Here is a 25,496-nt window from a genome sequence, read left to right on the forward strand (position 1 = left end):
AACTCAACGAATCTTCTGGGGACCCGGGTTCGAATCCCGCCACGGCAGATGATGGAATTTGAATTCAGTAAAAAAAAATCTGGCATTAGGAATCTACTGATGACCATGAAACCATTGTCGATTGTCAGAAAAACCCATCTGGTTCGCTAATGTCCTTCAGAGAAGGAAATCTGCTGTCCTTGCTTGGTCTGGCCTACACGTGACTCCAGAGCCACAGCAATGTGGTTGACTCTCAACTGCCCTCCAAGGGTAATTAGGGATGGGCAATAAATGCTGGCCAGCCAGTGATGCCCATGATCCATAAATGAATTAAAAAAAAGATGAATTAGGGATGATGAGGTTCACTCTGGCGCCTGAACATCCACAAATCCCCCATTCTTATTTCCCTCCACCCCTCAACCCTCAGCTGAATAGTGACTGGGAATGGAGAACTCATTGTTTCTCCATCTTTCTTGCCACCTCTTTCCAACCATCACCACCCCAAATCCCTGCCATTGGAATGATGGTATGTTAATTGTTAAGGCTGCACGGAAGAAGCGCATTGATTGATTAAGTACCTTGAGCACATATAAAGAAAGACTTGCACTGTTTCTCTAGTGTAGTGGTTATAACATTTGCTTTATACACAGACTGGGTAGAAACATTATAAAGAAAGACTTCCCTTCTGGTCTCTTGCTCTCGGCTGCAGAGTACAGTGTTCATCCCACTCACTACTGTGGCTACAACTGTATTCAGGGGCGGGTGTATATCAGCCGCAGAAATTAGATGTTAATCTAATTTGATTCACAACAACAAATATGGAACAGGATAAGCCATTTGGCCCTTCAAACCCATTCGTCTGTCAGTAAGGATACTTCAGTTGCAAGCAATAAAAGATCTAACTTAAAGTAAAATCAAAGAAAAGAGTTGAATAAAGAAATTTCGTTACTCCTACATTTGGGGCTCCCATCTGCTTTGTATTTATACCAGGTTAACTGGTCAGCTGATCACTACATCATTTTGCCATTGGTTACATTGTCTACTGGATCAGCTGATCCTCACAGCATGTTACCATTGGTTATAAAAAAGCCTGCTCCGCCATTCATTTTGATTACGACTAATAATCCCATTGAATACACTCACCTTCTGCCCCATATCCCTTGATCCCTTTAGCCCCAAGAGCTGTATCTAATTTCTTCTTGAAATCGCAGCGTTTTGGCCTCAACTACTTTTGAGGGAGTGAGCCCACCACGTCAATCGCTAGAGGCAGTGGGCAAAACGTGTCAAAATTTCTTTAATTTAAAATCATAGAATCCTTACAGTGCAGAAGGAGGCCATTCAGCCCATTAAATCTGCACCAACAACAATCCCACCCAGGCCCTATCCCCATAACCCACATGTTTTACCTGCTAATTCCTTTAACATACAAGTCCCACGACGCTAAGGGGCAATTTACCATGGCAATCAACCTAACCCGCACAGCTTTGGACTGTGGGAGGAAACTGGAGCACCCAGAGGAAACCCGCGCAGACATGAGGAGAATGTGCAAACTCCACACAGATAGTGACCCAAGCCAGGAATCAAACCCAGCTCCTTGGAGCTCTGAGGCTGCAGTGCCAATCACTGTGCCTCCATACCGCTCACTTGAGGGTTCTGGTCTCCCTCATCAAAGTTTCAATAACACATTGTAACATGTATGGGTTCATTCACAGGCTGGAATATGGTGAGCATGCATGATCTTGTATTGCCTGCCAGGCCACCTTTGACATTCTAACAGAGGAGATGCTGCCAGATCAGCTCAGATTTGATAAGGTACCTCACAAGAGGTTACTGCAGAAGGTCAGAGGACATGGAGTTGGGGGTAGGGTGTTAGCGTGGATAGAGGATTGGTTGTCAAATAGGAGGCAGAGAGTGGGGGTCAATGGGTGCTATTCGGATTGGCGGTTGGTGACTAGTGGGGTGCCCCAGGGGTCGGTGCTGGGGCCTCAGCTATTTACCATTTATATAGATGATCTGGAGGAGGGAACTGAGTGTAGGGTGTCGAAATTTGCTGATGACACCAAGATTGGGGGAAAGGCAAATTGTGCGGAGGGTGTGGAGAGTCTGCAGAAGGATCTAGATAGGCTGGGCGAATGGGCCAGGAAATGGCAAATGGAATTTAATGTTGGCAAGTGTGAGGTGGTCCACTTTGGTAGGAAGAATGGTAGGAAGGACTATTACTTACGTGGCGAAAAACTGCAGCAGGCGACGGTGCAGAGGGACCTCGGGGTCCTTGTGCATGAGTCGCAAAAACCCAGCCTGCAGGTGCAGCAGGTGGTCAGGAAGGCGAATGGGATGCTGGCCTTCATAGCGAGGGGGATTGAATATAAAAGTAGGGAGGTCTTGCTGCAGCTGTATAGGGCATTGGTGAGGCCGCAGCTGGAGTACTGTGTGCAGTTTTGGGCGCCGCACCTGCGCAAGGATATTTTGGCCTTGGAGGGAGTGCAGAGGAGGTTTACTAGGCTGATACCGGAGTTGAGGGGGTTGAGCTATGAGGAGAGGCTGAATAAACTAGGCTTGTACTCGTTAGAGTTTAGAAGAATGAGGGGAGATCTCATTGAGACGTATAAGATGATGAATGGGATGGATAGGATAGAGGTGGAAAGACTCTTCCCGCTCAAAAAAGACAGTAGGACTAGGGGGCACAGCCTCAAGATAAAGGGGGGGAGGTTCAGAACGGAGTTGAGGAGGAACTTCTTCACTCAAAGGGTGGTGAATCTCTGGAATTCTCTGCCCGTTGAAGTGGTGGAGGCTGCCTCGCTAAATATTTTTAAGAAGCGGGTTGATGGGTTTTTGATAAGAGAGGGGATTAAGGGTTATGGGGAGAGGGCGGGAAAGTGGAACTGAGCCACGACAGATCAGCCATGATCTTATTGAATGGCGGGGCAGGCTCGAAGGGCCAGATGGCCTACTCCTGCTCCTATTTCTTATGTTCTTATGATTTTATAGCACTTCCTGTTTCTATCGCAGCAGGAGGCTGTAGTCACAATTTGATTGACAGTTTAAGAGGTCATTAAAGGATTATCTGTCATTGATGTGATAAGAGAATAAACATTTGTTTTTGCAAAAAAAAGCTGCTTTCTGTGGTAATGAATTCCACACATTCACCACCCTCTGGGTGAAGAAATTTCCTCTCACCTCAGCCTAAAATATTTATCCCTCATCCTCAAAATATGTGCCCTTTAGTTTTTCTTGTTTTTGAGTTTTGTAACAGAGTGTTTTTAAGTGGCTATCAGCTAGTTAATTTGTTCATTCATTTGTTTAATCGGTCAACTCAGAGTAGAAAGAGAACTGCAGGTGCAAGACTGTGGCATCTGGCCCAGTGATATTTTAATTTTGCAAGTTTCTATTTCAGTCACAGTATCCCTTTAAAAAGGTTGATTGCTAGTTAATTGGTTGTTTTTTGTTTCCCCAAAGAAGTATAAAGTGACACTTAATCTCTTTACTTAGTTAATTTGTTTATTTGATAATTTGATTTGAAAAGAGTGCCAAGTAAGCTTTCAGAGATGCTGGTGTTAGTAGGCAGGAGGCAGACATAATGCTGCGTTCTGTAACTAAACGCACTATCAAGGAAAGGATTTGCGTTGAGTTTCATACTTCACCATCTAGCTTGGATTCCATTTAACACTATGCTTAAAGTGAAGCCAGTTCTGGTTATGTTTGGTGAGGTTAGAAATCAGTCCCTTTATGAATTAACCAAACTTTGCATCAGAATGAATTGAGAGCAGGAGATGCTCACTGAAGGTGGTTTTTTGATTTGATTTGATTTATTATTGTCACATGTATTACTATACAGTGAAAAGTATTGTTTCTTGCATGCTCTACATACAGAGCATACCGTTCATAGAGAAGGGAAGGAGAGAGTGCAGAATGTAGTGTTACAGTCATAGCTAGGGTGTAGAGAAAGATCAGCTCAATGCAAGGTAGGTCCATTCAAAAGTCTGATGACAGCAAGGAAGAAGCTGTTTTTGAGTTGGTATGTGACCTCAGACTTTTGTATCTTTTTTCTGTTGGAAGAGGGTGGAAGAGAAAATGTCCGGGTTGTGTGGGGTCCTTAATTATGCTGGCTGCCTTGTTAAGGCAGCACAAAGTGTAAACAGAGTCTGGTTTGCGTGATGGACTGGGCTACATTCACGCCCTTTTGTAATTCCTTGTGGTCTTGGGCAGAGCAGGAGCCATAACAAGCTATGATACAACCAAAAAGGATGCTTTCTATGGTGTATCTGTAAAAGTTGGTGAGAGTCATAGCTGACATGCCAGATTTCCTTAGTCTTCTGATAAAGTAGAGGCGTTGGTGGTCTTTCTTAACTATAGTGTCAACATGGGGGGGGGGGAGGGGGGGAACCAGGAGAGGTTGTTGTTGATTTGGACACCTAAAAACATAAAGTTCTCGACCATTTCTATTTCATCCCCATTGATATAGGTATTTAAGAGCTGGGATTTTCCCCAGCAGAGGAGTTGCCTGTAGACAGAGAGAGGATTAAGAAGGGAATATTGGAAACTAGTGTTTGCTTTGAACTGTAACGTCACAATAAAACAGCTGTGAATCGTCCAAATGACTTCTGCCAAATTCAGCAAATGGATATTCACCACGTTTAACGATGTTTGCACCTGGAAGTGTCAACTGTTGAACTGGAGTTGCTGACACTCTAGAAACCCTTCAGTGCAGAAGGAGGCCATTCGGCCCATTGAATCTGCACTGAGTCTTCACCATCTAGCTTGGATTCCATTTAACACTATGTTTAAAGTGAAGCCAGTTTTGGTTATGTTTGGTGAGGTTAGAAATCAGTCCCTTTATGAATAAACCAAACATTGCATCAGAGTGAATTGAGTGAATCCCACCCCAGGCCTATCCCTACCATCCCACACATTTTTCCCGATGATTTCTCTAACCTACACGTGCTGGTACACTAAGGGGCAATTTAGCATGGGCAATTTAGCATGGCCAATCAACCTAACCCGCACATCTTTAGACTGTGGAAGGAAACCCACACAGACACGAAGAGAATGTGCAAACTCCACACACACAATGTGAATCGAATCAGGTCCCTGGAGCTGTGAGGCAGCAGTGCTAACTATTGTGCCACCATGCTGGAGTCTGCACATTCTCCCTGTGCCTGCTTGGGTTTCCTCTGAGTGCTCCAGTTTCCTCCCAGAGTCCGAAAGATGTGCTGGTTAGGTGAATTGGCCGTGCTAAATTCTCCCTCAGTGTCCTTGAACAGGCGCCGGAGTGTGGCAACTCGGGGATTTTCACAGTAACTTAATTGCAGTGTTAACGTAAGCTGACTTGTGATATTAATAAATAAACCAAGATTGTCCTAGAGTCTCTGCAACATGACCTGGACGCGGCTGGGAATATCACAGCGTTAAAAACGGCCGTGTATTTTTACCCACTTGCTTCGAATGCTGCTGCTTTTAGGCGTAACAGTAATGGAGATGTGGAGAATGACTGTTTGGTGTTTGAGGAGGAGAGAGCAAGGAATGGTTGAAGATAGAATGTCCAGGAACAGGGTCAACCAGACTGACTACACCCCTCCTTCCCCCCACCCCAACTAAACAACCATGTAGCGAACAGTTGATCTTTACAGTCCTTTCGTTGAGAGAGCAAACCTCTCATTAAATGTGTACTTGTCCAGCAGTCAGATTGTGTCTTCCTGGTGGAATGCTTTTCACACTATCCTCCCCGAGCAACTTTAACCAGACATGGAGTTTAAGCTCCTGTTCAAAATCAGTCCATTAATATCTGCCTAAGTCAAGAGCCCCTGCCGCGGTCCCTCTGTTTGACTGCCTTTATCCATTTTCTGAATGGGAGGGGAGATTGTTTTCTTCCCCGTTGGCTATCCCCCTTACCAAAAAGAAAAACGGGCGTATTCATATGAACATACGAGTTCGGAGCAGGCCATTGTAATTGGTGGGCAAGAAATTGACAGCCTGCAATGTTGTTCCTTCCAATTGACCGGGACAGAATACCTTTGATGGAGGGTAAGGGGGAGTGACTGAGCGGCTCAAATCTGCAGCCTACCTATTATTGCATAGAATTTACACTACCATTCGGCCCAACTGGTCCATGCTGGTTCCCACACACCTCCTCCCACCCTGCTGCATCTAACCCTATCAGCATAACCTCTGCAGTGGGTGTGTTTGCCTTTAAGTAATCCTTATTTGGAGGCCGTCATGGATTCTATCTCTTGTGTTCTGCCTTTCTTTATTCATGGTCCTAAACTTCATTCAAGTTGTGCTTTTGGACTGGCACAGTTGGCGAACTGACAGTTAAATACATTTCAATGTCACTTTTGTTGTCACAAGGGTGCCCGCTGTTTTCTGTTCAAATAGTGCTGAGTGACTGGGTTGGACATACTCTGCTGTGCCGCTGCCAATTACTGATGAGTGGGTTGACCTATGGATTTTTCCAGTTTCCTCCTCGCTCCAGTGAAAGTACTGGCAAGTCTCCAAGTGGCCACTCATCATGTGTCAGCCTCCAACCAGATCTTACATTTATGTTTTGTTTTATTTGTTCCGGGGATGTGAACGTCGCTGGCTGGGCCAGCATTTATTGCCCATCCCTAGTTGTCCAAGAAGCAATTAAGAGTTTTTTACTTTCATCTATTAGTGTCACAAGTAGGCTTACATTAACACTGCAATGAAGTTAAGGCAAAAACCGCTAAGTCACCACACTGCAGCACCTGTTCGGGGACGTTGAGGGAGAATTTAGCATGGCCAGTGCACCTAACCAGCACGTCTTTTGGACTGTGGAAGGAAACCGGAGGAAACCCATGCAGACATGGGGAGAACATGCAGACTCCGCACAGTCACTGAAGCCAGGAATCTACCCAGGTTCCTTGGCGCTGTGAGGCAGCAGTGCTAACCACTGTGTTACCGTGCCATCCACATTACTGTAGATCTGTAGTCACGTGTAGGCCAGGCCAGGTAAGGGCAGCAGATTTCCTTCCCTAAAGGACATCAGTGAACTAGGTGGGCTTTTCTGACAATCGACAATGGTTTCACGGTTATCAGTAGATTCTTAATTCCACATTTTTTATTGAATTCAAATTGCACCATCTGCTGTGACAGGATTCGAACCCAGGTCCCCAGAGCATTACTCTGCGTCCCTGGATTCCTAGTCCAGCGACAATACCACTACGCCACCGCCTCCCTTATGATGGATTCTCTTGCTGCTTCAACGGATTTGAGCACTCAACAAGTTTAAAAATAATATGTACAAAGACTGTTTACAGTCTAGGCTAACGTCATCTCATGTGTGATGTGAGGAAACCACAAATTGAGGCTTGACGCAAGCAATAATTGAACAAAATTTGACATGGAACCTCACGGAGAGATATTGGAACAGGCAAGACAACACTTTGTCAGAGAGAAGCTTTAATTAGCATCTTAAAGGGGGAGTATGGGTTGGAGAGGTAGAGAAGTTTATGAAGTAAAAGTAAAGTTTTTATTTATTAACCACAAGTAAGGCTTATATTAACACTGCAATAAAGTTGCTGTGAAATTCTGCTAGTCACCACACTCCGACACCTGTTCAGGTCAATGCATCTAACCAGCACATCTTTCAGACTCTGGGAGGAGATCGGAGCACCCGGAGGAAACCCACACAGACACAGGGAGAATGTGCAGACTCCACATAGACAGTGATCCGAGACAGGAATCGAACCTGGGTCCCTGACGCTATGAGGCAGCAGTGCTAATCACAGTGCCACCGTGCCGCTCCACTCTTGCCATCATCATTTTGCCTTGACTATCAAATCAGTGTATACACACACCACAGGTTTACAAGGATAGGTTGCAGTTTTGGAGCAGGAAGATCCTTAGCCAAGCATCACTGGAGCCTCCAGTTCTTCAGATGTGAGCTTCGCTGGCTATTCCCCATCCATAATTGCCCCTGAGAAGGTGTTGGTGATCCACTTTGTTGAACCGCTGCAGTTGATGTGATGAATGTGCTGCCACAGTGCTGTGAGAGAGGAAGGTCCAGTTTTTCAGTCAACAACAATGAAAGAGCAGTGATATATTTCCAGATCAGCTAGTGTGTGCCAGAGATTTCAATGTCGTTCCCCAGCGCCCCTCCCACCCCCCGCCCTGCCAAACAACCTGCTTCCCAAATAAAATCAACAATCCCCTCGTGCACTGGGTACCTTGAATATTCCTGCTTTATCTTCCCCATTTTTAATCAGTAAGGGGGTCAAGTGTTGTAGAGATGAGGCGTGAAAGTGGGGTTGAGGATTTATCATATCAAACCAATCATGATCTAACTGAACAGCAGAGAAGACTTAATGGGCCAAATGGCCTACTTCTGCTCCTGCTAAATCATAGAATCCGACAATGCAGAAGGAGGCCATTTGGTCCAACGAGCCTGCACCAACCACAATCCCACCTGGCCCCTATCCCCACAACCCCACGTGTTTACCCTGCTAGTCCCCTGACATGAAGGGTCAATTTAGCATGACCAATCCACCTAACCCGCACACCTTTGGACTGTGGGCAAAAGTCAGAATTTGCCCCTCGTTTTTACTATCCAACGATTCCATCCTCAAATACGGGCATTGGGTTTCTGTGCGACGCCCTATGTGGACGAATAGCCAGTTGCCGCAGAGCGTTGGAGATTATTGATGGATGGCAGTGTATTGGAGAGCCTTTGGCATTGTGGAGCTGTATCCACAGGAGAAGAGAGCAAAAAATAGAAACGAGAGAAGCTTCCCATTAACTCTGCTGATTTCTTACAAAGCAAGTGGTTTCACTCCTTTCGGGAGAAAGCTATATATAATGATTAAAACGTGGCCGCTTTGCCTTTTATTCTTCTTGCCGTGTTGCACACGGCTCCGTGTGGTGCAGGTTTGAGGAGCTAACCCTGAGCTTCTCCATTCTCTATACCTCCCCAACTCCCCCACCCCCTCACTGCACCCGCAGAACAATAACCCCCCACCCACCGTCCACCCTGACAATAAATGGCCTGTTTCTCCATGGCGACCGGGCCATAAAGGGTGACGCGGGACTGGAATGCAATCGGGGTCGGGAGTCTGAAGCCACAGGACAGCCCAGATGACCCAGGCCTTGGGGAAGAGTGTCTGATAAATGACTGGTCCCCCCCCCCCCCCCCGCCCTCTCTGCACAGCAGATAAAGAAGCCAGCAAGGCCGCTGTGGCTCGATGAGCATAAGGTGGAATGATTGGAGGGTGGGGTTGGGGAGGTGGAGGGGGAGGGGGGGAGGGGGGAGGGTGGTGGTGACTTCTCTTGTCTCTGGTGTTTGCAATTCAAAACTGGATGGAACTGGTGCGCATACCCACCAGGAAGGCCCTGGCAACAACCGAGCGCTGTGTTAATACATTGCGCGGCCGCTGTGATTTGCTTTCCACAAGACACGCTGAAGTCACTGCCTCTGAATCCCAATGAAAGAATTTGCTGCAAGTGCCCCTTTAACCTTGGTGGACTCGTCAAGCTCTCTCGCGATGACCCAGCGAGCCAGTTGGCAGGGCAACTAGGCCTGGGCAATCACTTCAGCATTGCACGCATCTCCGGGGCAGGTTTTAGAAAGAAAATAATAAAAAGGCACAAGATTTCGCATGGCCTGTCGGTGCGCTTATCGAAGTTAACATCTGCAGCGCCAGTCACTCTTGTATCCCAGAAGAGCAAAGAAAATTACAGCACAGGAACAGGTCCTTCGGCCCTCCAAGCCTGCACCACCACGCTGCCTGACTTAACTAAAACCCCCTGCCTTTCCGGGGACCATATCCCTCTATTCCCATCTCATTAGTGTATTTGTCCAGACGCCCCTTAAAACTCACTATCATATCTGCTTCCACTACCTCCCCCGGCAGCGAGTTCCAGGCACCCACCACTCTCTGTGTAAAAAAAAACTCTGCCTCTGTCCATCTTTAAACCTTGCCCCTCACACCTTAAACCTGTGCCCTCTAGTAATTGACTCTTCCACCCTGGGAAAAAGCTTCTGACTATCCACTCTGTCCAAGCCTCTCATAATCTTGTAGACTTCTATCAGGTCGCCCCTCAACCTCTGTTGTTCCAGTGAGAACAAACCAGGTTACTCCAACCTCTCTTCATAGCTAATGCCCTCCACACCAGGCAACATCCTGGTAAATCTTTTCTGTACCCTCTCCAAAGCCTCCACATTCTTCTGGTAGGCAGACAAGCGAGGAAGGATAGAAATGGAACCTATTCTTTACATACTTTATAAGCTTTTGTTTACAGAGACACACATTTCAAACCTGCACCTCCAAATCCAACAACCACAGTTTCAGTCTGTTCCTATGTCTAGCAGCACAAGTGAATCCCCAGTCAATAGCCACCATCTGTACAACTAAAGACTCGATTGTAAGATTCTTAGGAGATTAGACAGGGTAATTGTTGGGAGGATGTTTCCATTCGTGGGAGAGTGGGACCAGAGGAGGTAGTCGCAGCATAAGGGGGTGTGGAGGCCGAGACCCGGAACATTTCCAAAGCTGAGATCGATGAGTTTCTGATCAGTCAGGGAGTGAAGGGTTACGGAGATAAGGCAGGACTGATTGAGTGTTAGATCAGCTACGATCCTATTAAATGACGGAGTAGGCGCAAAGGGCTGAATGGCCTGTATTCCTGCCCCTATTTCTTATGGTCGCCATGTTTCTATGCTGCTCACTGGAGCTGAAGTGAAAGTGTAGAATATTTTGATAAAGGTACTTTATAAGTTCATAAGATATAGGAGCAGAATTAGACCATTCAGCCCATTGAGTCTGCTGCGCCATTCAATCAAGGCTGCTCATCCCATTTTCCTGCCTTCTCCCCATATTCCTTCATCCCATTACCAATTAAAAATCTGTCTAACTCCTCCTTAAATTTACTCACTGTCGCAGCATCCACCACACCTTGGGGAAACAAATTCCACAGATTCACAACCCTTTGGGAGACATAGTTTCTCCTCAACTATGTTTTAAATTTGCTACCCCTTATCCAAAGACCTCTCGTCCTAGAATGCCCTACGAGAGAAAACATCTGCTCCATGTCCACTTTCTCAGACCTTTTTAATCATCTTGCACACCTCAAGTTGATCTCCCCTCATTCTTCTAAATTCCAGAGAGTGTAGGCCTAAACTGTTCAATCTCACTTCGTACAACAAACCCTTCATTATAAAAGTAATTCTGTGTGAAACTACCCTTTTTTGGGGGGTGGGTGGGTTTCGCTTTTTGTCCCACTATATGAGGTTGGAGACTTATGCTGGGATACTGCTCCACAACCCCATTCGCACGCACATGCACACGTAGACACACACACACCTCCTTTCCTTGTGAGATCCAGCAATGATTGCCCACAGCATAATCATCCAGTGGAGGCAGCACACTGTCCTTACCTGACCATTATAACTTGCCAGCAATGTATGAGAAGGTGACAGAAGAAACCTTGGCTGTTTTTTTTTCATTGATAGGGATGTAGTGGTATTGTCGCTGGACTAGTAATCCAAGGACACAGGGTAATGCTCTGGGGAGCCGGGTTCCAATCCCACGATGGCAAATGGTGAAATTTGAATGTGTGGCACATTGGTTAGCACTGCTGCCTCACACTGCCAAGTACCCAGGTTCAATTCCAGCTTTGGGTGACTGTGTGGAGTTTGCACATTCTCCCCGTGTCTGTGTGTGTTTCCTCCGAGTGCTCCAGATATCCCCCCACACTCTAAAGATGTGCGGGGTGGGTAGATTGACCATGCTAAAATTGCCCCTTGGTATCAGGGGATCAGCAGGGTAAATACATAGTGTTACGGGGATAGGGCCAGGGTGGAATTGTTCTCGGTACAGGCTCGATGGGGTGAATGGCCTACTTCTGCACCATAGGGATTCTATCCATATGTTTATTCCACCCATTATTCCTTGTAGCTCCAAGTTAGGGATACTGAGAGCAGGTGCAATTCTATCACTTTTGTGTCAGACAGCCGCACTAACCCAGGATGCTGAGGCCATTTCTATGACCCCAGCTTCCAGCTTGATTAAGGTGTGGTAACTTTGGCAGTGATCAAACCAAGGCTTTGTGACTAGATTTGCTGAGCTTCTGGTGGAGCTGCTTAGGATCACAGCCACCTTGGCCTAGGCCTCCAGCAAGCCCTTGTTCATCAGCATAAATCCCGACTGAACAAGCAGCGGACACCAGTCACTCCCTGTCAGCTGAGCAGAAAGCAGTATCAGTCAACGTAATGAGAAATGTTCAACCACCCCCTCCCTCCTCCTTCTCCCGCCGCCCCCCCCGCCTTCCCCCAATCCACTGAGCAGAGCTTGAAAGGGATTGATCCAGGAGCCTGTCATCAGGGCTTGGAACCGTGACTCACCTGTACAAACTTAGGGCGGCCCAGTGGTTAGCCTCACAGTGCCAGGGACCCGGGTTCAATTCCAGCCTCGGGTCACTGTCTGTGTGGAAATTGCACGTTCTCCCAATGTCTGCGTGTATTTCCTCTGAGTGCTCCAGTTTCCTGCCACACTCCGGTGATGTGCAGGTTAAGTGAATTGGCCATGCTAAATTGTACCTTAGTCTTGGGGCATTAGGTGCATAAATACGGGGAGTTACGGGGATAGGGCATGGGTGGAATTGTTGTTGGCCTAGGCTCGATGGGCTGAATTGTCTCCTTGTGCACTGTAGGGATTCTATGATGCTCAGTTCCTGGGTGCCACAGCCTTGTCTCTGAACAGAAGCAAGTAGGCAATTGATCTTATGTCAGTCATGCTGTTGGCGAACCATGGTTTAGTGCAAGATGGCAGGCCGGTGCTGAGGATGAAATGGCTAATTTGGCAGATACTGGCCTTGCCATCGTTCATGGTTAAAGTTATCAGGTCTTAGTATTCCAGAGCTTTGGTCATTTAGGAATATTTTAGATGCATACATGTTCTCAGTATGTAGTTATGACACCAATTTACCTTTGCCAACTTGAGCAGTGGATAACATTCTCTAGAAAGGAGAAGACTGAAGGGCAAGCTAATTTTCTGGTAGACCTGGGTTCAAATCCCTCCATGACAGATGTTGGAATTAAGAATCCACTGATGACCATGAAACCATTGTTAATTGTTGGAAAAACCCATCTGGTTCACTCATGTCCTTTAGAGAAGGAAGTCTGCCATCCTTACCTGGTCTGGCCTACATGTGACAGCAATGTGGTTGACTCTCAACTGCCCTCAGAAATGACCAAGCAAGCCAGTCAGTTGCATCAGTTGCTCAACAAGGCATCACTACCTTCTCAAAGGCAACTAGGGATAAGTAATAAATGCTGGCCAGTCAGCGACATTCACATCCCATGAATGATTTTAAAAAAAAACAAAGGCTTTCCATGCATTTCCTTCCATTAGATTAAATCAATCACTGTGCTCAGATGATGTATAATGGAGGTTTGGTTTATCACATGGCAGTGACCACTCTGAATTCTTACTGCTCCATACAGTCCCTATTGTTAATAGAAGCCTAAAACTGTTCATGATGTGAAGATCTCGGTGTTGGACTGGGGTAGGCACAACAAGAAGTCTCACAACACCAGGTTAAAGTCCAACAGGTTTATTTGCTTGCACAAGCTTTCGGAGTGCTGCCCCTTCAGCCATGATGAAGGTGTGGCGTGCCAAAAGCTTGTGCTACCCAAATAAACTTGTTGGATTTTAACCTGGTGTTGTGAGACTTCTTACTGTGAAACTGTTCATTTATCAAATGACGTGACTGGTTGGAAAAGTAGCAGCGAACCTGATGTATGGCAGGGATTTTTATTCATTGAAGATTAATCTGTCTTGGCGATATTTCTAACTGTTGCTTAAGTGCTCTGAGTTTTCCAGCTTATATATTATTCACATGATGTTTAATTGAACTTGTACATGTTTCACCGCCCCATCCCTACCGTGGACTGCCTCCAGTCAAATGTTTAAATAGAATCATAGAGTCCCTACAGTGCAGAAGGAGGCTATTTGGCCCATCGAGCCTGCGCCGACAACAATCCCACCCAGATCTTTTCCCCTTAACCCCACACAGTACCCTGATACTCCCCCTCACACTAAGGGACAATTTAGCACGGCCAATCCACCTAAGTGGTACATCTTTGGACTGTGGGAGGAAACTGGAGCACCCGGAAGAAACCCGTGCAGACATGGGGAGAACGTGCAGACTCCACATACACAGTGACCCAAAGCCAGGACTCAAACCCAAGTCCCTGGCACTGAGGTAGCTGTGCTAACATGCTGCCATAAGTAAAACTTGAGTAAGAGCTAAGGGGAGAGAAAACCAAGTAGAATCTTATAAAAAGACTTCAAATAGTGACTTCTGTCAATGTTCACGGTTAAGTGCCCATTTCTTATCCTGTTAATAAACTTGCTGCTCTGATAATATATTTAAACAATATCCATCTGCCATTTGGATAAATAATAATTTTCTTAATCAAGATTGGAAAGGTTTTCTTTGCTTTGTAATGACTCATCCAGTGGAGTCCCTCTTTGACCAGGGATTTGGTTTCCGTGAATCTATTTGAGCTGCAATGGCTTGTGTCTGTTTAAAATTGTTTTAAATAATCTTGAGTTTCTGTGTGCCAGATTTTTCTATTCGAAAGTCTTGGCCATATTTTGGAATCTCTACAGCGCAGAAGGAAGCTATTTGGCCCATTGAGTCTGCATCAACCACAATCACATCCAGGCCCTATCCCCATAACGCTTTTGCATTTAACCTGGCTAGTATCCCTAACACTAAGGTGCAACTTAGCATGGCAATCCACCTAATACATCTTTGGACCATGGGAGAGACTACAAGACGTAGGAGCAGAATTAGGCCACTCGGCCCATCGAGTCTTCTCCACCATTCAATCATGGCTGATATTTTTCTCATCTCCATTCTCCTGCCTTTTTCCCATAATCCCTGATCCCCTTATTAATCAAGAACCTATCTATCTCTGTCTTAAAGACACTCAATGACCTGGCCTCCACAGCCTTTCTATCTCTGTCTTAAAGATATCCAATGACAGCCTTCTGCGACAAAGAGTTCCACAGATTCACGACTCTCTGGCTGAAGAAATTCCTTCTCATCTGTATTCTAAAGGATCGTCCCTTTAGCCTGAGGTTGTGCCCTCTGGTTCTAGTTTTTCCTACTAGTGGAAACATCCTCTCTACGTCCACTCTATCCAGGCCTCGCAGTATCCTGTGAGTTTCAATAAGATCCTACCTCATCCTTCTAAACTCCAACAAGTACAGACCCAGAGTCCTCAATGTCATATGATAAGCTCTTCATTCCAGGGATCATTCTTGTGAACCTCCTCTGGACCCTTTCCAGGGCCAGCACACTCTTCCTTAGATATGGGGCCCAAAACTGTTCACAATTTGCCATATGGGTCTGACCAGACCCTTATACAGCCTCAGAAGTACTCCCCTCCTCTTGTATTCTAGCCCTCTGGATGAATGCTAAAATTGCATTTGTCTTTCTAACTGCCAACTGAACCTGCACGTTAACCTTAAGAGAATCTTGAACAAGGACTCCCAAGTCTCTCTGTGCTTCTGATTTCCTAAGCATTTCCCCATTTAGAAAATAGTCTGTGTCTCCATTCCTCCTCCCAAAGTGCAGAACCTCACACATTTCCACATTGTATTCCATCAGCTACTTCTTTGCCCACTCTTCTAGCCTGTCCAAGTCCTTCTGCAGCCCCCCTACTTCCTCAATACTACCTGTCTCTCTACATATCTTTGTATTACCTGCAAACTTATTAACAGTACCTTCAGTTCCTTCTTCCAAATCGTTAATTTATATTTTGAAAAGTTGAGGTCCCAGCACCAACCCCTGAGACACACCACTAGTCACCGGCTGCCATCCTGAAAAAGACCCCTTTATCCCCACTCTGTCTTCTGCCAGTCAGCCAATCGTCTATCTCTGCCAGGATCTTACCCTTAACAGCGTGGATGCTTAACTTATTTAACAGTCTCCTATGCACCTTGTCAAAGCCTTCTGGAAATCTAAATAAATCATGTCCGCTGGTTCTCCTTTATCTAACTTCCTTGTTGCCTCATGAAAGAACTTAAACAGATTTGTCAGACATGACCTCCCCTTGACGAAGCCATGCTGACTCATTTTATCATGCACTTCCAAGTACTCCACGATCTCATCTTTAATAGGAAGCAAAATGGAGCACCCGGAGGAAGCCCATGCGGACACGGAGAATGTACAAACTCCACAGTGCCAGGGACCCGGATTCAATTCCGGCCTCGGGTGACTGTCTGCGTGAAGTCTACACGTTCTCCCCGTGTCTGCTTGGGTTTCATCCAGGTGCTCCTGTTTTCTCCCACACTCCAAAGATGTGAGGGTTAGGTCAGTTGGCCTTGTTATCAGGAGGACTAGCAGGGTAAGTATGTGAGGTTACAGGGATAGGGCCTGGGTGGGATTGTTGTGGGTGCAATCCGGATGGGCCAAATGGCCGCCTCCTGCACTGTAGGGATTCAATGATTCCATTCTATGATTAAGCAGTAATCGATCTGGAAATTTTGCCGAACAAAAATGCTAATCTTACCATTGTATTTTCATTTGCTTTAGGGGATATTCGACAGCTTCTGGTGTGGATTAAAAACAACTTGCTTAAAGAGCGGCCAGAACTTTTCATTCAAGGCGACACTGTGTAAGTTCAAGTTCGATTCTCGATTTATTAGTGTCTTTACCTGTGTGGTGTATGTGTACGCGTGCACTTGTACACATGCGCACACACGTGGCTCCATGAGTCACCCAGCCACAGAGACCGGGCTGAACCAGACTGCCCTCAAACCTCATGTCTTGGCCTTTGTCCAGTTATTTGGAATCGGATGGGACGGGTCGCACCACAGTCGGCCTCAGTAACCGTGTACCAGAGCTGTATCATTTCCCTTTTTGTACTTGACGGTGTTGGTCAGGCTGGAGATGAATTTAATTTGAATTAAATTAAATGTGGAATTTAATAGAGTTGAAGAGGAACTTCTTCTCCCAGAGGGTAGTGAATCTTTGGAATTCTCTGCCCATCGAAGCAGTGAAGGCTACCTCGTTAAATGTGTTTAAGTCACAGATAGATAGATTTTTGACCAATAAAGGAATTTAGTGTTATGGGGAGAAAGCAGGTAAGTGGAACTGAACCACTATCAGATCAGCCATGATCTTATTGAATGGCGGGGCAGGCTCGCGGGGCTAGATGGCCAACTCCTGCTCCTATTTGAAAAAAAGGGTAGCACAGTCGTTTGTACTGCTGCCTCACAGTCTGGTTCAGCCCATTCTCACCTAATGAAGGGGCAGCACTCCAAAAGCTCGTGCTACCAAATAAACCTATTGAACTTTAACCTGGTGTTGTGTGACTACTTACTGTGCCTCACAGTGTCAGGGACTCAGCTCCGATTCCCGGCTTGGGTCACTGTCTGTGCAGAGTCTGCAAATCCTCTCCATGTCTGGGTGGGTTTCCTCTGGGTGCTTTGATTTCCTTCCACTGTCTGAAAGACGTGCTGGTTAGGCATGCTAAATTCTCCCTCAGTGAACCCGAACAGGCGCCAGAATGTGGTGACTAGGGGATTTTCATAGTAACTTCATTGCAGTGTTAATGTAAGCCTACTTGTGACACGAATAAATAAACATTTTTTTAAAAAAACTCTTAATTGTTCTTTGGGCAACTAGGGGTGGGAATTAAATAGTGGCCCAGCCAGCGATGTCCATAGGAGATTTTTACAGTAACTTCATTGCAGTGTTAATGTAAGCCTCCTTGTGTCACTAATAAATAAACTTTAACATTTTTAAACGTTTTATCATTTGCCTTTTTATACATTACGGCGTTGGTCGGCCTGTAGATGTTGATGAGTCAGGTCATTGTTTCATGAAGATTGATTGCATTGCAATTCCTGGCCTGTGCTCATTGACACCGCTCAGTGTTATCATTCTGAATCACACAGTTTCTGGAATATTCTGAATCACTGTTTGCTGAGCAGTCTTGGCTGGAAATCTGGGCTGACTTGTACAAAGCTATAAAGAGCCAAAGAGTCTCCGCACCCCATGGGTAGAAATGAGGTAATGAAAGCAGCCTGGCACTGTGCATTGGCACCAGTAAATTCACTGCCAGCCCCGATCCCAGTCACAGGGTTGTTTACAACGCGATTTTGTTTTTCTAAGTATCTTCTGTCCACATGAGGCTTTTCACTGAAGGAATGTTCCATTGTTCAGGGAGAAGAGGAACCAGCTGGGCTTTCCACCCACACGTCTTTATCTATCGACCGTAAGGCACGTTGTTGTGTAAGGCCGAAATCAAAGATTGAGCGTGATTCTCCCATGGTTGAATAGCTGACTGCTGCTGAAAGATGGCCACTCACCGAGGTCTTACTTCCTCTCACTTTTTGGAGAGGCAATGGCCTGATGTATTATCACCCCCAACTCCACCCTGTTCCCCCTCCCCGCCCCCCCTCACCCCAACGTCGCCCCCAATTTACCACACCACCCCAATACCCCTTGCCCCCCCCGTATCCCCCCTCGTCGCCCCCTCCCCCCCGAATCCCCCCTCGCCCCATCCCCCCTCGCCCCCTCCCCCCCGAATCCCCCCTCGCCCCATCCCCCCTCGCCCCCTCCCCCCCGAATCCCCCCTCGCCCCATCCCCCCTCGCCCCCTCCCCCCCGAATCCCCCCTCGCCCCCTCCCCCCCGAATCCCCCCTCGCCCCCTCCCCCCCGAATCCCCCCTCGCCCCCTCCCCCCCGAATCCCCCCTCGCCCCCTCCCCCCCGAATCCCCCCTCGCCCCCTACCCCCCGAATCCCCCCTCGCCCCCTACCCCCCGAATCCCCCCTCGCCCCCTACCCCCCGAATCCCCCCTCGCCCCCTCCCCCCCGAATCCCCCCTCGCCCCCTCCCCCCCGAATCCCCCCTCCCCCCCGAATCCCCCCTCGCCCCCTCCCCCCCGAATCCCCCCTCGCCCCCTCCCCCCGAATCCCCCCTCGCCCCGAATCCCCCCTCGCCCCGAATCCCCCCTCGCCCCGAATCCCCCACTCGCCCCGAATCCCCCACTCGCCCCGAATCCCCCACTCGCCCCGAATCCCCCACTCGCCCCGAATCCCCCACTCGCCCCGAATCCCCCACTCGCCCCGAATCCCCCACTCGCCCCGAATCCCCCACTCGCCCCGAATCCCCCACTCGCCCCGAATCCCCCACTCGCCCCGAATCCCCCCTCGCATCCCCCATTCCTCCCTCCCCCCCGAATCCCCCATTCCTCCCTCCCCCCCGAATCCCCCATTCCTCCCTCCCCCCCGAATCCCCCATTCCTCCCTCCCCCCCGAATCCCCCACCCTTCTCCATCAATGCGGAGTGCAGTGCAACAACTCTGAGTCTTGCCAGTGTTGTGTTGGCTCTTTCTCTCTCGATCACCTGGTTTAGACTTTCACATCTAAATAACAAGTCAGCAAAGCAGCTTACGGATATTTTAAATGCAAGAGTGGTGCTCTCTGGCAGACTCTTGCCTGTTGTCCGTACTGCACATTGTCACCTTTGGGGATGCTTGTAATCTTTCACTCCAAGAGGGGTTCTGGTCCCTGGGTTAAGAACAGTCTCCTGCAGTAAATCCCGGGTACCCGCCCCCCACCCTGTAAAATATTAGCACACTCCTGGGAACCCCCCCACCACCGAACCCCGGAAAAACAAGCGCACGCCCGGAAATCCCCCTGAAAAAACAAGTGCACTCCCGGAAATCCCCCTGAAAAAACAAGCGCACTCCCAGGGAACCCCCACCCCCACCCCACTGCCGTTAAGTGGTATTGCAGTCTCAGAAACACTCTTGTAAAATATCGACACACTCCTGGGGACCCCCCTGTAAAATGCTGACACACTCCTGGGGACCCCCCCTTATAAAATATCAACACAACTGGGGACCTCCCCTGTAAAATATCAACACACAACTGGGGACCTCCCCTGTAAAATATCGACATCCTCCTGGGGACCCCCCTGTAAAATATTGACATACTTTTGGGGATTCCCCCTATAAAATATTAGCAGCCTCCTGGGGACCCTGCTGCAAAATATTGGCACACTCCGGGGGACACCCCTGTGAAATATTGAAACATTCCCGGGCACCCCTGTAAAATATTAGCATACTCCCGGAAATCCCCTGTAAAATATTGACACACTCCTGGGGAGCCCCCCCCCCGTAAAATACTGACACACTCTTAGGGACCCCCCTATAAAATATTGGTACATTCCCGGGGACACCCCTATAAAATATTGACACACTCCCGGGGACCCCCTGTAAAATATCAGTGCACTCCCTGCAAATATTGACACAATTCCAATCTTATCTTCCCAGAGACATTGCCAAGCACCCAGAGGGAAAAGCACAGCATCATTGTTTTACCGGGAACATTTTTAATAACATGCAACGATACAGATAACAAACTAATAAAGCAATAAACTTTGAGACTGATGAAAATAATAATCCCTGGATATGTATATCCATGACCAGGGTTTTATCAGCATGCGCTGTGGTAAGCTGCAGTGTGAAAAGGGATTGCTGTATGGAGGCTCTCTGTTCGTCAGGGAGTCACACGTAATTTGTGTTACATCAGGCCTGGTGACACATGGTGTCTGGGGTCAGGCAGCAAGGGGGAGCTGTGTGGCATGAATATTTAATGTTTCTCATTATTTTCCTTGCATCTTAACTGAGCATTTGTTATTAAATTTGGTGGGGACTTGTTTGAAACGCGGCTTCATTTATAGGCCCCTTTGTGCTGGATATTTATTTGTGCGTGGGTGCTTTCTAATTAGACTTGGTTGAACTTTTAACCTGTAATGTTTAAGCTCTATCCTGCCGACAGCTTGTCCCCTTAAGGTCTCACCTCAGCCGTCATTAACGGTAAAGACACTGTGCTCTTAGCGTGCAGCGAGAAAATGCCCCAAACCGTCACTATCCACCTCCCCCTAATCCCCCGTTCAATTATTGGTGCAATATTTAGTGTGACACTGAGAGTCATATTAGTCCCAGCTTTGATCTCTGGCCCCCTGTTGTTCTCGGTTAGCGGTAGCTCAATGGCCCAAGCTGAAGAGCAAGAATAATCACCCATGGCTTCTAGTTTTGATGTCCATCAAGTGGAGGGCATTAGCTAGAGGAGAGGTTGGAGAAATTTGGTTTATTCCCACTGGAACGACAGAGGTTGAGAGGCGACCTGATAGATTGTGGACAGAGTGGATTGTCAGAAGCTTTTTCCCAGGCTGGAAGAGTCAATTACTAGGGACCGTAGGTTTAAGATATGAGAGGCAAGGCTTAGAGGAGATTTTCGAGGCGAGTTTTTTACACAGAGGGTGGTGCGTGTCTGGAACTCGCTGCCGGGGGAGGTAGTGGAAACAGGTATGACAGTGACTCTTAAGGGGCGTCTGGACAAATACATGAATAGGATGGGAATAGAAGGGTAGGGAGTTTTAGTTCTCGTGGGCAGCATGGTCGGTGCAGGCTTGGAGGGCCGAAGGGCCGGTACCTGTGTTGTAATTTTCTTTGTTCGTTGTTCTAAATGACATTTACCACAAAGTGCCTGTTTGAAAGAAGGATCTTGCGTTTATTTGGCAGCTTTCACGATCTCAGTATGTCCCAAAGTGCTTTACAGCCAATGAGATACCTTTTCAAGTGTAGTCACTACCATGCTAGGGGAAAGATGGCTCACAGCAAACTTCCACAAACCAGCAACTAAATAATTTGTGAGACTAAAAGCATCGTAAAAAATTAAGATAATAAGAGTTAGGGAAGGCGATGGCCCAGTGGCACTGTCGCTGGACTATTAATCCAGAAACTCAGCTAATGTTCTGAGGACCCGGGTTCGAATCCTGCCACTGCAGATGGTGGAATTTGAATTCAATAAAAAAAATCTGGAATTAAGAATCTACTGATGACCATGAAACCATTGTCGGAAAAATCCATCTGGTTCAGTAATGTCCTTTAAGGAAGGAGATCTGCTGTCCTTGCTCAGTCTGGCTTACGTGTGACTCCAGCCCTCACCAATGTGATTGACTCTTGACTGCCCTCCAAGGGCAACTAGGGATGGGTAATAAATGCTGGCCAGTCAGCGACACCTGTGTCCCACGAATGAATTAAAAAAAAACAGAAAATGCGAAAAATGCCAGTGGGTCAGACAGATTCTTTGGAGAGAAAAATGAGTTAACATTTCACAGAAGGTCATCAACCTGCAAATTAAACACATTTTTACCTTCAGATGCTGTCTGATCGGCTGAGTATTTCCAACCTTTCCTGTTTTTATTTCAGATTTCCTGTATCTATGGTATTTTGCTTTTATATGTGTTTTCAATGATGTTGGTTGACAGATAGCAATTGGCCAGGCACTGCAGAGAATTCCCCTGCTCCTCTTCACAAAAGTGCCGTGGGATCTTTTACATCTGCCTGAGATTGTAGGCATCCTAGTCAAAAGACAACACGTGATAGCCCACATTCTGGTGTTCTAAGAGACAGTGGATACACTGGTTATAATCCCCCAAAGTTCCCTTAATTCTTGAATGATCCCGGTGGACTGCAGTTTAGTAAATGCACATTGTTGTTAAAGAAAGGAGGGAGGGGGAAAGGAGGAACTACAGGCCGATTAGATTGACGGGAAAATACTGGAATCTATCACTAAGCAAGTTCTAACAACGCACTGAGAAATTTGTAACATTGTCATAGAATCAGAGAATCCTACAGTGCAGAAGGTGGCCAAGTATCCCATCGAGTCTGCACTGACTACAATCCCACCCAGGCCCTATCCCCATAACCCCAAGCATTTACCCCACCTGGTTCCCCTCACACTCGGGGGCAATGTACCATGGCCAATCAACCTCACCCACACATCTTTGGACTGTGAGAGGAAACCCACACAGACACGGGGAGAATGTGCAAACTCTGCACAGACAGTGACACAAGGCCGGAATTGAACCCAGGTCCCTGGCGCTGTGAGGCAGCAGTGCTAACCACCGTGCTGCCTTTGTTAACGTTTAAATCCTAGATGAGAAACTTCTTCCCTCAGAGGGTTATGAATCTTTGGAGTGCTCTACCCCAGAGAGTTGTGGCTGCTCCATTGTTAGAGCTGAGATATGATGTGGGGATAGATTATTAAGGCTGATATTGGCAGATCTTTGTTTATTTGGGGAATGAAGGGATTGGGAGAGTGAGCAGGGAAGGGGAGTTGAAGCCAAAGATCAGCCACGATTGTATTGGATGGCAGAATGGGCCCGACGGGCTGAATGGTCAACTCCTGCTCCAATTTTGCATGCTCTTGCCTCTGGGAGTGCAGCGCTCCCTCAGTACTGCCCTGCTATGCCAGCCTTGGTGCAATGCTGCGGCCTTTGTGTGACTGTTGAGTTAGGGGCTAGATCAGGTATGGCTGCGATGTGCCCTCTTTGGAAGAGCATTCCACCCCTCCCCACATTCCGCTCCCCCTCCCCGGTCCCCTCCCCCTCCCCCTCCCCGGTCCCTCCCCCTCAGCATCTGGGCTCACAGAATTACCGAGGGATCGACCATGGCACAGCGGTTAGCACTGCTGCCTCACAGCATCAGGGACCTGGCTTGAGTCACTGTCTGTGCGGAGTTTGCGCATTCTCCCTGCGTTTCCTCTGGGTGCTCCAGTTTCCTCCCACATTCTGAAAGACGTGCTGGTTAGGGTGCATTGGCCGTGATGAATTCTCCCTCAGTGTACCCGAACAGGCACCAGAGTGTGGTGACTAGGGGAATTTCACAGTAACTTCATTGCAGTGTTAATGTAAGCCTTACTGGTGACTAATAAATAAACTTTAATCCAAGGCTCGTGGCCCCCAGGGAACTGGGACCCAGGATGAATCTGCACCCTGAAGAGAGGCTGGAGAAGAACTGCAGATTGCCTGTTTTTATATTGTTAAGATGTTTCTTTGCCAGATCCTACTCTGCTGTCAGAATGCACAGTGCGCTGCCGCAGACTCCCGGTTCTGCCTGGCCCTGAGGAAACACTTTAAAATTCAGGGCACTGCGAACAGCTTGAAGTGTGCAACGCTGCTTCTTCGAGGAAAACAATTAAAGTGCACCAAAGATCAAACGGTTTTTCCAGCCGGCTCTGATCACTAACTGATGGACTGAAGCTTCCCCTTTGTGGACGTACTTTAAATTAATAGTATTTCCGAGTGTCACTTTAAACATGCCTCTCCTCTGTCTGTGTGCACTGCTGAGCTCCCAGCTCACTTGTGTGGGATTTAGTGATGATAGCGGTAACTGTACAATGAATCAGGCAGGAAGGTGACTCTGGGGGTAAGTGCTGGCACTCACTGTTTGCCCACTGAGCACGGCGCTGGGTCGAACGTTATTTGTACTTGTGCTTAACACGGTTTCTTGAGGAGACTTTAGGAAGTGGGGAGAGGTGGGACCATTGGGAGGGGAAAGTTTGCAGGGATGTGATAGTGGCAGAAATCTCTGCTATTGACTGATGCAAAGCAAGGAAGTGGTCCAGAGACAAAGGAATAGGAGGCACAAGCTGAAACTTGGGGTCAGAAAGGGCATAGATGTGAACAGGTTTGTACATGAGAATAATTATTGGGAGGATGTTATGGTCAAAGGCATACAGTTCTCTGGTCACACATGACCCAGTTCTGGTCATCCAGTTCTGGTCATCAAGATACAAGGATGGAGACATTGAGTGTTGGAGGTGTGACTTCTCTGTGCAATAAAGCTGATTACAAGTGTCAGGGCTCTGTTGTGCGAAAAGTTTGGAGCAGCTTGTATTGAGGAGGTCTCCATCATACGGAGGTGTTTCTGGTTTGTGAATGGAATGCAAAATGTTAATTCTGAAAACTTAAACCAAGGGAAACATCTGCTCAAACTAGTGAAATGTAGGTTCTGGACTACTAATAGACTTCAGAATGGAAGCAAAAGCTCCAAGATTGTAAGAGACTGATGCGACAGTGCAAGGACTTGTACAGGGTCTTTAGATGGATGAACTAAGAAGGGGCGCGAGACATTGTGTTAAATGGATACAGCCTGAATGCGGTGGACGGAAGTTGAGGAGGAACTTCTTCACCCAAAGAATTGTGGAATTCCCTGCCCAGTGGAGCAATTGAGGCTACCTCATTGAATGTTTTTAAGGCAAGGATTGATACATTTTTGAACAGTAAAGGAATTAAGGGTGAGCAGGTGGGTAAGTGGAGCTGAGTCCGCAAAAAGGAGCAGGCTCGAGGGGCCAGATGGCCTACTCCTGCTCTTAGATCTAATGAGACTAATGTATAGGAAGCTGGTGTGAGTGAGGAGACGGTAATGAACGAACAATCAGGGCATCATACAGGACAGGAACGTGGGGCTGGGGAATATGGCCTGCCAGGTTGAAAGACGAGTGAGGCTGAGGATGGGACAGGATGCGCATAACAGCTTGTGCGGATTGGCAGTGGTCAGTGGAGTTTAGAAGGAGTTGAGAGAAATGGAGAAACAGATGCTGGGCAAGTTGTTAAATATCTCCACTGCAGCTCAGCCTCCCCAGTGAGGGTGGAGGCACGCGCAGTGCAAGGTCACCCTTTAGGAAGTG

At 47.4% G+C, this 25,496-nt stretch overlaps 1 protein-coding gene across 3 annotated transcripts in view; it reads left to right on the top strand.

Moving 5' to 3' along the window:
* Nucleotides 1–25,496, top strand: part of urm1 (ubiquitin related modifier 1) — a 59,378-nt gene that overhangs the window by 19,114 nt on the left and 14,768 nt on the right. The window contains exons 3-4 of one of the 3 annotated variants that reach the window (XM_080212307.1): nucleotides 16,537–16,618; nucleotides 18,172–18,260. In XM_080212307.1, coding sequence (XP_080068433.1) covers nucleotides 16,537–16,618; nucleotides 18,172–18,244 — 155 coding nt within the window. In that variant the 3' untranslated portion in view covers nucleotides 18,245–18,260. Of the gene's footprint in view, nucleotides 1–16,536; nucleotides 16,623–18,171; nucleotides 18,261–25,496 lie in introns of those variants that run through there. The other 2 variants (XM_080212306.1, XM_080212308.1) reach the window with 2 other exon arrangements.

The sequence above is a fragment of the Carcharhinus amblyrhynchos genome, chromosome 25, assembly GCF_965287045.1.
Source record: "Carcharhinus amblyrhynchos chromosome 25, sCarAmb.v2.hapA, whole genome shotgun sequence".
NCBI lineage: Eukaryota > Metazoa > Chordata > Chondrichthyes > Carcharhiniformes > Carcharhinidae > Carcharhinus > Carcharhinus amblyrhynchos.